General features: G+C 42.0%; 3 protein-coding genes across 3 annotated transcripts; all 3 read left to right on the forward strand.

Moving 5' to 3' along the window:
• Positions 1-4,310: 4,310 nt before the first annotated feature.
• Positions 4,311-8,138, forward strand: LOC6543460. Its single transcript, XM_001970245.3, has 4 exons — positions 4,311-4,521; positions 4,605-4,690; positions 6,283-6,409; positions 6,947-8,138. The coding sequence occupies exons 1-4, from the start codon at positions 4,473-4,475 to the stop codon at positions 7,246-7,248; spliced, it is 564 nt and encodes a 187-aa protein (XP_001970281.1). The 5' UTR covers positions 4,311-4,472; the 3' UTR covers positions 7,249-8,138.
• A 53-nt stretch (positions 8,139-8,191) lies between these two features.
• LOC6543432 (circumsporozoite protein) lies at positions 8,192-10,741 on the forward strand. Its single transcript, XM_026978634.1, has 3 exons — positions 8,192-9,039; positions 9,515-10,210; positions 10,433-10,741. The coding sequence occupies exons 1-3, from the start codon at positions 8,979-8,981 to the stop codon at positions 10,660-10,662; spliced, it is 987 nt and encodes a 328-aa protein (XP_026834435.1). The 5' UTR covers positions 8,192-8,978; the 3' UTR covers positions 10,663-10,741.
• A 2,131-nt stretch (positions 10,742-12,872) lies between these two features.
• Positions 12,873-16,418, forward strand: LOC6543526 (cell wall protein DAN4). The gene is made up of 3 exons (XM_001970247.3): positions 12,873-13,106; positions 15,303-15,836; positions 15,970-16,418. The coding sequence occupies exons 1-3, from the start codon at positions 13,046-13,048 to the stop codon at positions 16,179-16,181; spliced, it is 807 nt and encodes a 268-aa protein (XP_001970283.1). The 5' UTR covers positions 12,873-13,045; the 3' UTR covers positions 16,182-16,418.
• The last annotated feature ends 1,190 nt before the right edge of the window (positions 16,419-17,608 follow it).

Below are 17,608 nucleotides of genomic sequence, written 5' to 3' on the forward strand. Positions count from 1 at the left end.
CGCCCCTTCCACCCATCTGCCCACTGGTCGGGCCACGCCCACCTCCTGCCCAGGCTCATTGGCAGCCTTTCTTCCTGTCTGCTCAGTCGTTGGCTTCCTTTTATTTTCGTGGACAGCCTGGCGCCAACATAAAAACATTGATTTTGAATTCACTGAGCGCCCTCGCCAAAAATGTGGTCCAAATCATTCATTACTGTTATTTCAGCTTGTTACTGGACTTTCCTCGGTTTCCTATTTTCTTTAATTGTTTGATTTGCAGGCAGTATTTCTTAAATATATATTAAAGTAGTACAACAAGTTAGCTCAACTTTAACTTTCTCTCAAGCTGTTCGAATTCCAAATTTTTGATTCAGCGTACTCAAATGAATACCTTTTACATTTTCTTAAGCTACTTATATAGCTAGAGCATTATTTTAAAAATATTGTACGTAAAAGTTTCACACTTGAGTTACCCCAAATTCTGCATCACAAAAGCGAGCTGGAATAAATGTCATTACGCGCCAAATTGCGCATACGCAGAGTTGGCGCAGCTCGGAAAATAACAAAACACCACAAGGGGATAAAGTTGTCGTTGTGTTTTGTTTTCTTTCCAAGCTATTGCGCAAATATGTGTGCACTGCAATGTCCATTGTTTTATGGTTGGAATTTCCATCCACATAGCAGTGGTAAATGTGCTTTATAATTAATGGGAGCTCAAGGTTTAGTTTAAAAATGCAACTCTTTACTCTGCGGTGGATGGTGTCACAAAATCTAGTTGGTAGATGATTTCATCTCCTTTATGTGCTGTTTTTACACAGCACTTAAGCTGATTATGCTGTTTATCTGAACTAAAACCAGCTATGTTTGTTTTGCCAGTGGTGAATCTCAAGAAAGTTTTCCTTGCCTCTGCCATTGAATAGCATTAAAGAGCGACTCGCAGATTTCGCATGTTAATCAGCTGCATGATTTATGCATGGCTTTGTTCTGGCCAAAAGCACATAAATATGTTTTTATTGTTCGAAGAGCACATAGAGTCACGTTTCGGAGCCATCGTGGCGTATACGCAATGCGGAGTGAATATTATCACCAGCCACCTAGAAGTATGCAACGATATTTTGTATTTGTCACGCCCTCTCAGAAGCTGATTGCTGTAGATGCTGATGGCAATGTGGCGATGCCATGCTGCACTTGCTCCCAAATTCGTGTGGCACGTGCAGCACAGGAGACACCCACAAATTGCGGCCATAGTTCTTCGCTGCCTCGCTTCTTCTTTCGGCCCAGCATCCGTGCTCAGTTGGCTCATTGACCTGTGAATCGTGGAAAGGTTGGAGGGGAAAGCAGCAGGAAATCGCTGCATTTTCTTGGTCGCTTTTCCTTTAGCCTTCGGCCCACCTGAGGCGATGGCAGTCAAGTGCAAGTGATTGCTGGAAAAAATGACGTACTTGGGCATTGTTTGCCTGGCAAATTGATTTCACCTGCTTGGCATGCCGGAGATGATCGGCCTGGCAATTGTTCAAGTGACTGAAAATAGGAAAATATATATGAAAAATATTTGTATTGTATCAACATTCATTTCTTAATAACTTAAATATATGTATATAAGTAGAAACTGGAAACTATAACTGCCTAAATTGAACTATTTTAAAGAACTTTAAACTTGTGTACAATCTAATATTTTCACATTTAAATTTAGTAACCCATACCACAAGCAAGTGGTTTCGCACGTCAATTGAAATTTATTTATATTTGAGCTTGAGCCAGTTGAATCCCCCAATCAGCCATTACACATAGTCATAAAATACCTTCGCAGGTACCACATATATATGGTGTAGAGCAAAATAATCCTCCAAACTGTGTGTGGGATTCTATTGCAAGTGTGCAAGAGTTCTTTTTATGTTCCGAGTCTCCAGCAAATCGACCCTCCTGCACCTGCAAAAGTATTGGTAGCGATTGATTTGCCCAGAAGCTGCAGATATAGCCGACGATAAAGTTTTATGTTTATTGCTGGCACGGCAGCTAACTGGTATTGGTAATCTGGCGTCCTTGGCAGCTGTACAAACTAATTGGCTACGGGAACCGGCGGCAAAGTGCGTGGAACGGTGCGTATACGTAATAAAGCTTAATTACACCAGAGTCAACACAGAAGTCCACCGTTTTCCGACTCGGGTTCTTTTGCGACTGTGTGGCTTCAGCTGGGTATGTCTGGAAAGGATTGTCTGGCACAGTTTTACTACACAGCCGTAAATAGTTCATCAATGTGGTGGAGAAGCAAAAAGTTTTTCAATTAGCATGCCAAGCGAAAATTTCAACTAATTAAAGGTCATTTTGCGGATGCAAGTCCACAACAGCAGAAAAACTTTTGACCCAAAAAATGTTGTTGCGTTTTCCCTTATTTTGAAAAACTAAATTTATGACCATGGTAGGGCAGACTGAAAAAAGAGAGAAAATACGATTTCCGACTTGCACGGCTCGATGCAAAGATAAAAACGTTGTAAACCGAAGTAGAGTTCCTACGAAAATGTGTCAAGTTGTAAATGTCGAAAGCATATAAATTATGCCCTGCATTCTAGCGATCCCAATGAAATGAAATGCCAACCGGAAACGGAAGCGTGCATAAACAGTTTTAATTATGTCCTGTTGCTGTTAGCAAATGAAGTGGCGACATGCGATGCGGAGAACCCACCGAACACCTCGGGAATTATGACATCAACACTTGGATGCCATCATGGCCGTTGTCCAGAAAGCCTGGAATGTGCCCTTGTCATTTGCAACCTTATTCGGTGGTAAAATTTGAATCTGGAGTGGATAACATCGACTTACCCCTTTTAATAAAGTTGTTACAGTTAAAACTTTTAATACCCCAAAAGTTTTGTCTTGCGCTGTTTGCTTGAAGTAAATTTTATTAGTTGTTTTTCTCGAACTTCTAGCTCCCCAATTCCCTAATAAGCTTAAGGCTTATGTACAAAAACAATTAAAAATGCGCTATAAAACTAAGCTCAGAAAATATTTTCTAAATTCCACTGAAGCTTTAAAGATCTTAATGATTTTAAGCCACTGCAAGGTAAGTGCCTGGAGGTAATTCCCCATTCACCTGCAACCACACTACTACTCCTGATTATCCACCAGAAACAAGCGGTCCCATTAGCTAACCCTTTTGGTGGGTTTTTGGGGCCAGGGTCGCGACCTACACCAATCACGGTCTGCATTGTTTATGATAAATGGAAACGCTTGCCAGCTGCTCTGCCCCGCGGGAGATATGGAACGGCTCGGATTCGGATTCGGTTTCGGTTTCGGATTCGGGTGGGGATGCGGTTTCCTGTGTGTGAGAACAAGCGTTGCCTGGCGATAAATGGGCGCCCACGCCCAGGATGTCGTCCTGTGGCGATGCGACGAGGTCAGGAGAAAGAATAGGGAAGCCGCATTGCAGGAACGCGGATGAGTTTTCGCTCTTGGGTGCCACTAATTGCTGCGCTTTGTGGCTGCCACCCAATCCTCTGGGCACCTCCCCATCTGCATCCTTTCCATTGAGTTCATTTTTCCACGTTTTCGCAGCTCTCCAGGCACTCATATTCCAGCAGAATCTGCCAAACTACTCTTTTCGCGTTTTTTTATGAATACATAATTTAATTTCAGCTTCAGTGCTACAAACTAGAGTTATTCGATCCACAGCATTAAATTTTGAAAGGCACTTAAAAATCGCATAAAGTATGAGCAATACTTTGGTCATTTTGGAGATAGCCGAACTAAGATGAATTAGGTCGCACATTTCAATATTCAAAAGCACTTACCATTCTTAATATTAGATATTTTCTTATTCAAGGAATATGAAAACAAAGTACTGAAAGGAGCCATTTCTCTCTGTGTATATCCCATTTATTCTATTTACTCAGTTATTTTTTGGAATAAAACATTATTATTCAAATTTCTTGCCATGCTATCTTATTGGCTTTGGTGTTGAGCCGCGATGCGGAGGCCCAGAGTGTTTGGCCACAAGGAAATCGCATTTTTTCCTGCTGCTCCTGCTGCTCCTACTGCTGTTCCTTTGACGAATAGTTGGCATCTCTGGTTTGGGCTGGCGCATTTCGCATTTTGCAATTTAAATAAATTTCCTTTGCTGCCATGTGGGGCGGCCAAGACGTTATTACTGTCGGAATCAGGAGCCACTCAAGCGACGCACCCACGCAGGAAAGGGATCCCAGGACGAAGCAGGAAGGACGCAGGACGAGCAGCTTCGTTTGGCTTCGTTTCGTATGGTTCGGGTCGGGCGAAAACGATGACGTAGTCGTCTTCTCTTGCAGGCAATTGCCTCTGCCAAGTTGGCCACCAGTTTCAGTTTGCCTTTGGCCAACGGCAGCGAAAGAACCTACGGAGCGTCTTGGAGCGGAAAATTCGAGAAAATCGGGAAAATCGCAGCGCGCGAGTGGCAGAAAATATTTGAAAAATCTGCAACCGAAGGGGAAATAAATCAAAGCGAGGAATTTATAGTGCGAAACATGTCGGGAATCCTATTGCCACTGGCCCTGTTGGCCCTCGTTTCAAATGGTGTGTGTTGCCTGCGGCTATGCGGCTTGTAAATTCCGCAATGAAAATGTAAAAAATAAAAATGTATATTGCATATCCCACAGGCGCAGCCATCAGGTGCTATGTCTGCGATTCGAGTGATAATCCCAGCTGCGCCGATCTGGCCACAAATTCCAGCATAGAGGCGGAGGTGAGTTGCCAGGACATTATCCATTAGCGCCTTGATTGATTACTGGCCTGTGACCTGTTGGTGGGCCACTGGGTTGCCAGGTCAAGTTGGCTCAACCTCTTCAAGCCTAATCGCCCTAATCGGATTTCAGTTGACCTTAGTTCTTAGTCAAAAGCGCTCGCCAGACGGTCGCAAATTTAAGCTACATTGCACATAAATTTTCAGCACCAAAATAAAAAATACGAGTAGTACAGGGAAACCGTTGCAAATACAGCCCACAAAAGCGGAAACGGAAACGTGCTCCGTCGTCGTCCACTTGTGGTGGAAACCCACCTTCCGCCGCCCACTTTACTCCTTTTCCGGGCTAAGTGAATTTTCTGTTACTGGCATCTCTCGCCCTTTTTAGGCTACTGCTATTTAACCCGGCCACGTGCCAAACAGTTGAAATACCTTCGCCAGAGTCCAACACCGTAAATTTCGGCTGACAGGTTCTGGTGGAAGTGGGATTACTTTGATTTGAAGTGGCGACACCTGAGCTCAAGTAGCTTATAATGCTGCTAAAAATGCCAAACACTTTTATAAAAAGCAATAAGTTGTTAAAATTAGTCGTGGTAAATAAATAAAATATAAAATTATTTTTACATAAAATATTATACAAAACAAGACGAAGAGTTTCCAGACATTTATTTCTTATAATAGACATTATTCATGACGCTTATGAATTACTTACTTTAGTTGATAAAACTAAAGGTGTTGATTGATTTATTTCCACAAGAACTATAACTGTCCTGGCATATCAAAAATTCACTGTCAAACTCGTGAAAAGTCCCGTGCGACTTTCTTATCACTGCTTAAAGCGATAAACAAATTCGTATTTAAAGTCAAATTACTTCTTAATATTTATTTCATTTGTCAAATCAGAGGTGAAAACGCCACCACGAAACTGCAAATAGCGAAGAGTCTTCTGATAATTCTCTGAATTATTAATCATGGAAATCTTATCTTGTATTGACCGAGAAACTCAATTCTGTGTCAAAATAAATAATGCAGAATCAAATTCAGAGTCAAATTAATCCCATCAAACAGAAGATTTTATTTCGCAAAAGGTACAACAAATGTGATACAGCCATTTAGTTATTGTTATGAAATGGAAGTTTAGGCCAACTAAGAACTTAGAAAACCCTTGTAGTTAGCACACAATATTTATGAATTGCACAATATCAATTCTATCTTTATGTCGAATTAATTTCGTATAGCTCAGTACGATCTTCACACTGCGATCTGTTGTTTATCCACTTTATCGCGAAAACATTAATGGGGTTTCCCCTTTCTCAGTAAATGCGGATACCTAAGTCTTTCCAAGAATCGTTTTATATCACTACTTATGTGGACTAAACAATATGGTTCAAGTGCTTTTGGTCTGAAGCAAGGCCATCTTGAAAGCGCATCGTTACCGATATGGTCGATAAGATAAATTAATACTTACGCACCGAGTGCAACAGCAATTAATACTTTAATTAACCGAAGGATTGCCATGCAATAATGATTGCCATAAATGACATGACTAACAGACTAGTAGGGCGACTCATAGCATTTGACTGATACCATTTTAGGAGTGCACTTTGGACAAAATGAAATCCCTGGACACCTGGCTATTCGACTTGAATAAATTCTCATATTTCGATAATGGCGCCAAAAAAAATCCGCTGATGAATTGCCAAAAAGTGGTGGCCAAGGACCGTGAGTATTCCTGCGAAGCACTTGTATAATTTAATATTGTTTACACAGGCTTAAATCTGAATAGCTTTGCATCTTTAATAGCATCTGAAGAATTGAGTCACATTTTAGGTGAACTTGAGTCATTCTCGCCTTGGCTTATAAGCAATTCTTATCAGATGGTTAGAAATAAATCTGCAATATGCAGTACGAGTAAAATGTCAATAAAAGGAGCCGTAAAGATAAAGAAAATTTTTATAGTTCACGTGAAATGTCACACATTGTTCATTCAAAGCACTTACTATTTATGACACACATAGTGTGGCAATTAAGTTTATTAAATGCCAGTTACTTTCAGTTGCCTTATCAACCCTAAGATTTACTTTCAATTATTTGAACATTAGTGCAAGAGTCATTTTAGGTGGTGAGCAATTAGGAAACCTACAAGAATCACTAGGACGTTGATAATGATTTCTAGCCTTTAAATAAATTCATATATGAATATATATTCATATATTGAGCTCAACTAAAGTAGTTCCTCAATATTGCTATTTTCACCAGCTGATACAAAGAAAGTGGTGACTGCGCGCTTCTGCCAACTGGACACCGGCGACTCGGATGCCTGTGACATCCTGAGGACCAAGCTGCGCATCTCGAGCGCCGAGGAGCGGGAGCAGCGGAATCGCAACCAGAACAAGCGGAGGAAGGGGAACGGCCAGGATGCGGATGAGGACGACGAAATCTCCGCGGAGGATGCCTTCTACTGCGGCATCTGCAAATCGCACCGCTGCAATGGAGCGGCGGCCGTAACGCTTTCCGTGGCTTCGGTTCTGGCCATGATTGCGCTCCAACTGGGCTGCTAAGGAATGGGCGTGTGATGGATATATGTACACAGATAACCGTGGAACGAGTGGTGGCATGATGGTTGCATTTAGGTTGAGTTACCCTTAGCGTTACCCTCACCGATTACTTTGTAAATATTTGAGTGCAATGTCGCTGATTCGTACAGGTGCTCCAAAGACACTCACCTAACCCCATTAACCCCTTCTGCCCTCCACCCTAGAAATGTAAGCACAGCACACACGATACACCGATACATTGCGTACATGGAGGGAAAACTCACACAGAAACTCGCTTTGATTCAGAACAAATTGAAACCTTCGATTTCCAAAGTAAATACCGGAAAATAAAGAGTAGGGGTAGGGATATGTGTGTACCCTGCTTGCAGGGTACTACATCCTATATATCAATGTTTGGCATTCTATGTCATTAGCTCTTCTTGTTCAGCTTTATTATGTTACTATTCGGATGGTTAGTTTTAATGGCTTGGAGCGATGAGAACAGGAATTCACCAATTGCCTTTAATTCCGATATGATTTCTTAGGTAAATTCCAAAGTGCTTAAATGTCTAGTCATGAATTCGTGTTAGAATATTGGAAATTTGATAGTCGTAAATTTACTGTGCAAGCCGCAAGCAAAAACAATCAACTTAATGCAAAACGCGAATTTAAAATTAAAGTGAAACAAATGCAATAAAGGTTAATAAATGTGCAATTAGAGGAAATGTCAACGAAAAGCAATGCAGCAATTATTCCGTGAGCTTCAAATTGCCTAAAAGCCACACACTATATAGTACCATATGTTTTTGCGACGCGTCGGGCTCTCAGTTCTGCTTAGTTTATAAGCGGTTTTTGGAATGGAAACTAAATTGAACATTAAGAGCACACAATAAATGCTGTATGACAGTATGAAAGAGTTTGGCGTACGAATTTTTACTACATGATAACGATGGCGGGGCTTTTATAACAGTTTTGGCATCATGATAAAGGGTATTTGGGTTCTTGCTGGAGTTTTAGTTTTGACGGGCTTGGGAGAGAGTATCTTTGAAACCAAAAGTATTTTCGCTGGCCCATAAAAAGATGTATTTGTTAACACGCCCTTATTTTATTCACATTATGTTCTATGTTGTGATAGATAGAGTATCTTTTAAGACAAATTGCCTTGTTTATTTCCCCAGTTTTTGTGTAATACACGGTATAGAACCCTTCGAGTGCCGAAAAAACCAACCCCATATCACGCATTTTTCTTCTGTTGTGTTTTTCTCCTTTTTGGACTTGTGTTCAGCAATCAATGATAATTTTCCCATTACTCATGTAAGATGCTTCAGTTTTCCGCCCCCACCCGCCTATCAATAGCTCCACCTCTGTCGCTCCATCATGCCCTCCCTGTCTTTCGCCTTTAATTTGAAAGTCTGGCCGATGCTATCGCATGCCGCATGTAGTTTCTTCCTGCGCTTCCCGTGCACTACATGTTTCACCAGCCCCGCAAATCATGAGTCAAACCCCAAGTCCCAGCCCAGCCTTATGGGCATGGAATTCAGTTTTTGATCGAGCAAACAACAGACTCCGGAAGGTTCTTTGTGCCAGTTCGATTTGAATTTTCGGTAGCTGCTGCTGACACGACGGCAGTGCGGTAAAAAATATATATATTTATAAGAATAGTCCATAGAAGGCGGCTCAATCTGGGAAAGTTGCCTGCTCTGACACCTTGACGTTTGGCAAATTGAAAGTTTGAACCCCACTACCTGGCCAGAATGCGCTCCTTGTGGCTTCTACTTCTACTGGCTTTCGTTGGCTGGGGCCCAGGGGCTTCAGGTATGTCATAAATCATCGAATCATCCAATCATCGAGTGGTGTAAGCCCTCCTCATGCTAATTGATTGACCCCGAGGCGAGTTGCAAAAGTTGAGCCAAACATAGGGGTGCGCTTATTGCCTGGGTAATCCAGCTGATAAGGTGAATCTGATAAGGCACACCCTCACGCACACACGGGTAGGCGAAAAGGTCTATCTCAAGGTCATAGGTTCTTCACTTCGACAACTATGGGAGCTGAAATTTGCATATTATTGGCTTCATTAGTTCTTTGTTTAGCATAAAACTGACAAAAATATTAAGGTGCCTTAAAGATTTGTGTTAAATAAGATATGACAATAAGCTTTTAATTAAGCAGAACATTAAAAAATGTTCTAGGCATGAGGTGGGTAGGTATTTTATGTTTAAAGTGCTAAAAATCTAAGTTGGTATAACTTTACTTTTCGCTATTATTTACTTAAAACGTCTTCTTTGCCCAGCGTTGCGTTGCTACAAATGTGAGGACTGCGATGAAAATACGCAGCTAAGTGACATGGATGTGTGTGAAGGTCCACTGATGAGCGGCAATGGACCAGGCACACCTGCCGTCTCCAGTCCGAGTCCAAGTCCTGCTCCCTCTCCATCTCCGTCGCCATCACCCGCTGAATCGAATAATACAAATATTGCTCCTGGCAACTCCTCCGGTGCCGGGGAAGAGGAAGAGGACGACGAAAGCGAGGAGACAGCTACCATAGGCATCATGCCAGCAGGAAATAACCTACTCATCAAGCCCGGATCCGGAATCGGTGGCATAGCTCCTGCAGGCGGAGCACCAGCTGGAGGAGCAACTGGAGGAGCAACCGGGGGAGCAGCTGGAGGAGCAACTGGCGGAGCAACCGGGGGAGCAGCTGGAGGAGCAACTGCAGGAGGAACCGGGGCAGCAGCTGGGGCAGCAGCTGGAGGAGCAACCGGGGGAGCAGCTGGAGGAGCAACTGGCGGAGCAACCGGGGGAGCAGCTGGAGGAGCAACTGCAGGAGGAACCGGGGCAGCAGCTGGGGCAGCAGCTGGAGATGTGGTGAGCGAAGAGGAGGAAGAGGACGAGGACGAGGAGGAGGAGCGACGCAAGCGGAGATCGAGGGCACGACAAGTCGATCTCGATGTGCCAATCGCCTTCTGCTACACAGTGAGGCTCCAACGTAAGCAACTGCCTTTCATTCCCATGGCTCCACATAGAAATCATAAAAGCCGCGTGGTCTGATGCTCCCACCCATGGCGATAAGTTATCTACGACTGAGTCATGGGCAAAAAGCACAAAGTGCAAACTGAAATGCACTGGGAGTAATGATTTGTATATTGATGGGAACCAATTATTATTATTAATAATTGCTTAATATTCATTCCTCCCACCTGCTCCACAGGTAACGAATCGACGATCACCAAGAGGGGCTGCACCACCGCCAGGATGAGCAACCAGACGGGTGGCTGCGAGGGACTCTTCGAGAACTGGACGGTGGCCGGGTGCCAGCTGTGCCAGGACGACGGATGCAACCAGCCCATTGCCAAGGGATCAGCCAGTGGAAGCATTGGACAGCTGTGGACTCCTCTGGCACTCACGCTAATGGCATTTGCCATCCGCCATCCGATATAGTAGACACCAGCAGCCGCGCTGTGGACAATCGATATGATATATAGAAATACAAGATATATGGCCCACAATTCGAATTCGACTTTGGTGTCTGAGTTCATTGTTTTTTGGGAGCGTTTGCCGATCAACCGGCCACATGATTTGTCTATTTATGGGTCGCTTACCACTCGAAGCGAAACGTCTGGGGGCCATGAGCACACCTGAGCTATTTTCGCATAATTGTTTAATTGGCATCGATAAGGCACTGTCCCTTGTTCATTTTACCAGCTAGGGAAAGTGCTTGCTCACTGGGAGCCCGTTCATTCAGTTGCAGCCGTATCGCAATCAAATCAATTAGTCGCTGGCGTTAACTGGTGACGATGTAGACTGGACTTGGAATGAGTCGTGTGCTCCCGTTCATCGAATCGAATGCCATGACTTCATGCAACCCGAAAAAGGCTGATAAAGTGATACGGCGATCAACTGGCCAGCCGTTTGGCGATAGGCGATAAGCGTTAGGAAGTCGAGTGGCAATTGCTGCCTTAAGCTTTTGCCAGATTTATGGTATTATTAGTTCGGGGTCCGGAATTAAGTAAAGTTCTTAATAAAGCGATGAGGAAACGCGGCCGCCAGCCAGGCAGCACTTTAAGGAAACTTGCTCTAAGCCGCAAACGCAACTGCCAATTTCGGTTTGTACATATATGTATGTTATATAAACTCCTCGATTTGTGGGCTCGCATTGTGGGGACTTTAAAACGCTTCCCCGTTTTATTTTCGTCAACTTCCGGGTCGGTAAGTACCTTGTTATGACGAGCAGGCCCAAAAGCCATTCGAAAACCCGGCTTTCAGCCGATTCTCGCAGAGAATCCAAAGAGAATCCCAATGAGAAAGTGCATTCAGCGCTCTACGTGATGTCGTCGACACTTTGGAAGTTATATGGGCAACTTTTCCCATCCACTTTTTGTCTCCGGGGAAGTTATGGTTTTTACCTCCCGTCTGCGCTTTTCAGACAATGCGTCAGTAAGCCAGCCGGCACTAACCAGATTAACTCGACATTTGGCACGAACTGCGGCCGGTAATTGATGAGTTATTTGCATATGGCCAAGACACACGATCTACGAAATGCACCCGTAAGGTTTCAGGGCCGGGCGTTATTTAAAAATGTAGAGTCGACTTCAATAAATAATGTTTGGGTTACTGTGAATTATTGGGCCATTCATACGCCGTTTCTCTTTAAGTGCTAGAATGTATACATACATTTAAATTTGCTGCATGAGTAGATTACAGGCAATTAGGCTATCTTGAACTGGAAATGGAAACATTGAACGAAGAACCCTAACTTTCGAGAACCAACACAACAAACAAGACTCCACGCCTTACCAAAGTTCGGCTTATCAGTCGACCTTGCCCCTTCAGTCTTCAGGCTCTTTTCTGGGTCAGCCGGCGAATTGAAGTAGGTTTCGAGCAAAAATGGCCTTGGGGCTTACTGGACTGGAAAATTTCGGTAGGCTTTGCGAATCGGGGGTTCTAAGATCGCAAAAATAGCGCAGGTGCCAATAGAGTGAGCCAATACGGACCACAAAGAAATCTCTGTTAATTGATCGGCTTTTTCTTATTCGGATTTGTTTGCTGTTCGTGCTCTGATGTTGAATAATAATCATGGGATATCCACGTTGATAAAAAGTGACGAATATTGTGTAATTGAGCGGGCGTTAATTTCTGGATTACGCACGCTGACTAACAATTAACTGCTTAATTATCGGGAAACAACGAATTTCCGCGGGTCTGGAATAAAGTGCAATAAAAAGGTTGTGAAGAATGGTACAAGAATGTGCAGTGAATCCCCAGATTCTGAATCATTTGCTTGGGGGAAATTCAGAAAAGCCGAAGAACCGTAGATTTTAACCCGGAAAACCCATTTTCTTGCATTACCTATTTAAGAGAGCAAAACGCCTCAGTGAAAAGTGAAAAGAGCACAGAAGCTCTCTTCGCGATCAATTAATTTGTTGCTCGTTTGGTATGCATTATAAATTAATTTGTTATCAATAATGAAAACCGGTAAACTTGTTTTACGGCCCGCTCTTCATCTGCCGCCCTCTCTCGCTCTATCGGGCTCGTGCCGTCCCGCTCTGGCAGTCACTCTCTTAGCCATTGAAGCCACTGACGTCGCAGTAGCAGCGCAGTCCGCATTTAAAACTCTATAAAAAGTCTCAAACAAATCACAAGATTTTCAGTTAAATTTCAGAATTCGCAAACTGCGGTCGCCTTGATAAAAATAAATATATTTAAACGAGAAGCGCGAAAACCTAAATGCAAACAGCCCAATTAAACTAGCATAAATACTATACCAACAAGCAATTATTTGAAATATATCTAGAATATATTTATTTCGAAATAAACAAATACCATGTTCAACAAAGGTCACATCGTTTTGGCCAGCTCTTTGCTGTTGCTAATCGCCCTGCCAGGTAAAAAAAGAAGCATTTTGGGTATTTGCGGCTATTAGAATATCGTGAAAAGTGTCGTGATAACTTTGACGTGCTTATTTCACTCAAAACGGTCTAAATCATGGGCATATATCTGATATAAGATATCAGATACCAGATAACGGCAGAAGGAATCATACGATCTGATAAACAAATCGTGAGGATTTTATACCTGCGCTATAAATACACGCTCGGCTCTCAAGTGTTGCTATTGTAAAGATACAGATACAGCTACAGCTACAGATACAGATACATATATGCAGTTGCCAAAAATCAAGCGAAATCTATTCAGAATTCAAGATCACGATCATTTGGCCATAATATCTTGCATATCAAGCAGTGACATTAAAAACGCTACATTTTGTTATTATTATTTAACTGTCATAAATAATGCAAAGATTGTTGCCAATTTGCAGTGATTTTTTCATTCAACAGTAATGCTGTGTTGCGGAAATGTCATAGAAGCAGGCAGCTCCCACCCTTTGATTCGATTATAAATTGCATTATCATTGGGGGAAGGCCCTCCTCTCTAATTTATGCCCAGATGAAAAGGAAAAGTCAGCCGGGGAAATTGTGAATACCGAACAAATATTAGTTGACATTGAAACGGGCTGGCAGCTGCTAATTGAAAATGTTATAGTTACACTTAACACATTTCGCAAAGGCGGACGGCCCGAAATGGAAAAACTCGTCAGGCCATTAGCACCATTCAGAAAATAACCGAACCAAACCTGAATTTATAATACTTTTTCACGATCTTTTGACGCAATTGCAAATGATTTCATTTTTTGAGTCGAGAACGTATATATTCCAAAATCCACTTCAAACTTGTTTGTTTTCTACATTAAACGGGATAGAACGACCCTTGACTTGAGAATTTTAAATGAGTTTTCAATTGCTTTTACGCAAACAGCATTTGCATCACAGATCGCTTTACGGATTTACCCAAGTAAATAACAACCCAACCCTTGCTTGAAGAAAAAGTGGCAAAAATCATCAAGTTGCTCCTTTTTATAATGTGTAAACTATAATAACAATAACTAATTTTTAATACCGCTGTTAATGAGGGGTTCAAAGGGTGCAAAGCAAAAGGTGGCTCTTATCACGTGCCATTAAACCCCAACAATGTTTTCATTCCGCCCCAGAATTTGAGATCCCGCCTTCAGACCCCCAAAACTCGCCATCAATCACAATGATTTATGATTATTATTTCCAATAATAAATCAACAGAGCAACAGAGGCTAGGCAGAGATGTATTGATCCATTTGATTGTGGCGATCTAACGAAATTATTTTAAATATTTGGGCATGATAGTAGCTTAAAGTCAGCTGCAGTTAGTCACTATGCAAGAACTTGCCTTTTCGGCACGAGTTCTGTTCCGATATCAGCTATCAGTATCAATATCATATGGAAATTAACTTCCAAGTCGGATTATCACACACGTCCATGGATATGACTCATTTCTGGTACTCCGTTGGAATTGGGTTTTTGGAGGGTAGCCATCTTCACTGATAAGGCAATTAACGCAATTACGCCAGTGTTGCCACGCCGATAGGTTCCTCTATTTACCTGCTGGCACCTGGCAAATATTTACCGTTTGCTGCGATGACGATAACATGCAAATGTAATCGATTTGCTGGGGAAGGGCGCCTACATAAAACCAGATAAAAACAGCTACTAGCGCTAGATCAAAGGCTATGGAAAAGCACGTACAACGTAATACTAAAGAATCGGCAATTAATACGGCAAATACTTGGGATTCAAATTGATTAATGGTGCTCACATGTTCTTTGGTCCTATTGTCATTTTTTTGTTATCGCAATGTTTCTGTTTGCCAAAGCTGTAAATTGAGCACTTTTAAATAATAGATATCTTGGCGTCCAATAAAATAAGTACGTAAAAAGGGTTTACGCCATTTGCAAGAAAATCATAAAAATGTCAAATAATTAATTAAAGAGGATAGTTGAATAGGCAATGTATTTTCGAATTTGTATTTTCTGGGTATCCATCATAAAATACATACATATTATCATAAAAATATCTATTTAGGTCAACTAATAATAAGACAATATCAAATCATAAACAAGTCTGGACTATAAATTAGGACGATTTACATAATTTGATTGATAAGCAGAAAAATAGTCATGTTATTAAGGCAATGAATTCTTTATATTGCAGTAATACGCGCCGATCTCATGTGCTACGTGTGCGATGACTGTGCCCAGCTGCCTAAGGATGCACCCCTGCTGGCGTGCAATGAGGATTTCTTTAATACTGGCGGCAGCACGGAAGCCTCCACGGTGACCACCACCACAACCACCGAAGCGGGCACCACCACGTCGCAAGAGACCACAACAGCGCCGGAAACAACCACTATGCTCACGAGTGCTCAGACGGATCCACCCTCAACGGAGTCCACGACCACGACAGTGGAAACCACCACCAACGATCCGACCACCGAGAGCACCCAGAGCACCGAGGCTCCGATACCCACGCCCGGAACCGCCGGACCCGTCCAGACGACCACCGGAGTGCCCACGCCACCCGCCGAGGATCTGGCTGCGCTGGCGGCGGCCTTAAACACCACCCGTTTGGTGCCGGTGGAAGCGGAAGCGGAGACCACCACGCCCATTCCATCGCTGGCCATCAGGCAACGGAGGTCGGTGATCGACACCGACTACACCTACCACTGCTATTCTGTCCAGGTTTTAGGTGAGTCTGCATAAATGATAGCCATCCGATCATAGATCGCTGTATTGAAAATATGGAAATACTATCTTTAGTATACGTTCAGTAGAAATCTATAAGAAACTATAATCCTCTTATCTTTCATCTCCGTGTCCAGTCAACGGCACAATGTCGACGGATCGCGGTTGCTCCCGGGTGAGCACCATGGAAGGAGTTTGCGAGCAGCTGAAGATCCTGAACAACAACACGGAGCTGGCCAACTGCAATCCGTGCAGTATGAACGCCTGCAACGGCAGCTCGGCGCTAAAGAGCTCCATTCTAGCCTCCCTGCTCCTGGCCATCGTGGCATTCGCCCTGCAGCGCAACTAGGGAGCAGATCATCATCCATTACCCGGTGCTTTAGTCTTAGTATTCCTCGTTTCTTTAAGGCGAACTCACACTCATCAGTCCGCGCTCATAGTTAAGTGTTTCGAAAATTATGTAACTTTAAGATATGCACAAGCCCGAAAATCGAAATATATACAATCGTATACAATAAACTTAATCTAACCAAATGTAACGCTCCAGGCGACTTAATAAATAATGTGTAATTATTAAAACAAGAAATAGCCCCTTCGTTTTATTTCAACTGTAAAAAGAGTCTGCATTTGTAAAAGATTATATATTGAAAAAAAAGTGATACATGACATCATTCCGTGGCACAGATAAATGAACCCATATATCTAAGCTTTATAGCACTCTCAGTAAATATCTTTAGAAGAATTTTTATGGCTCTACTTTTATATTGTGAAAGATAAATGGAGCTATAAAAGCACAGAGCGATCAAATCCTGTCAAAATGATCGCCTTATACAAACAATCCTATAAATAAATAGTAGGCAACTGAAACGTTCAAGCTATGGCGGGATTTTAAAATATATATTATAAATTAAGTGACTAATTCATTAGAAACTAAATATAGAAAAGAAAACAGTTTACACCTTACCAATGCCAATGTCACGTATACGCCTAGTGGTACGATTTCATTTACTGAACAAACATGATATGTTAAAAAACAAGGCGGTGGCATACTTTTAGGCAATTTATGCTAAACAAATTTGCTTAAGACAAGCCCAAAGACAAAATCAACAAGGAAATCAAACACACAATAACAATGGTTTATCATTGATTAGATAAGACATTGTTACACAATTTTGGAACTTCGAGAATCACTAAATGCAATAAATATGCGACCACGCACTTTTCAATAAAAATATTTTATAGTGCCATATAAATACTACTATAAAGTGTGCGAAGAGCGTAACTATGCTACTATGCTACTATGAATGTTTTTCTTAAATATTATCTAATCTCAAAGTTTAACCAATTATAGCAATTATTAAAACTGACCTGCACGTTTTACAAATTGATAAAATCCGAAATCAAATGGACTTGCCGAATTTCTAGAATTTCGTCATAGATTAGACTAACTTATCAGGTGTAATTGATTTTCAAAACAGCTGCACTCGAAGGCAATCAATAATTAATTTTTAAGTTATTTCTAAATTGTTCACAAGCCCAACAGAAGTTTTAAAAGCTCCAATGTCCAAAGAAGTACCCAAAGTAACTACGACTTGGGTGCTCATCTATTAGGCAGCTGTCCAAAAATGTGTGATTCATGATAAATAAATGTACATAACACTGGTTATTTCCCTTTGCTAGAAAGCAATGAATCATTCTAAGTATATGAATTAAATGGCATTTGGCTGCACTGATATTGCAAGATTATTAAACGATATTATTTTTGCGAACGGCCAA

The sequence above is a fragment of the Drosophila erecta genome, unplaced genomic scaffold (genome assembly GCF_003286155.1).
Source record: "Drosophila erecta strain 14021-0224.00,06,07 unplaced genomic scaffold, DereRS2 tig00000055-arrow-pilon, whole genome shotgun sequence".
Lineage (NCBI taxonomy): Eukaryota > Metazoa > Arthropoda > Insecta > Diptera > Drosophilidae > Drosophila > Drosophila erecta.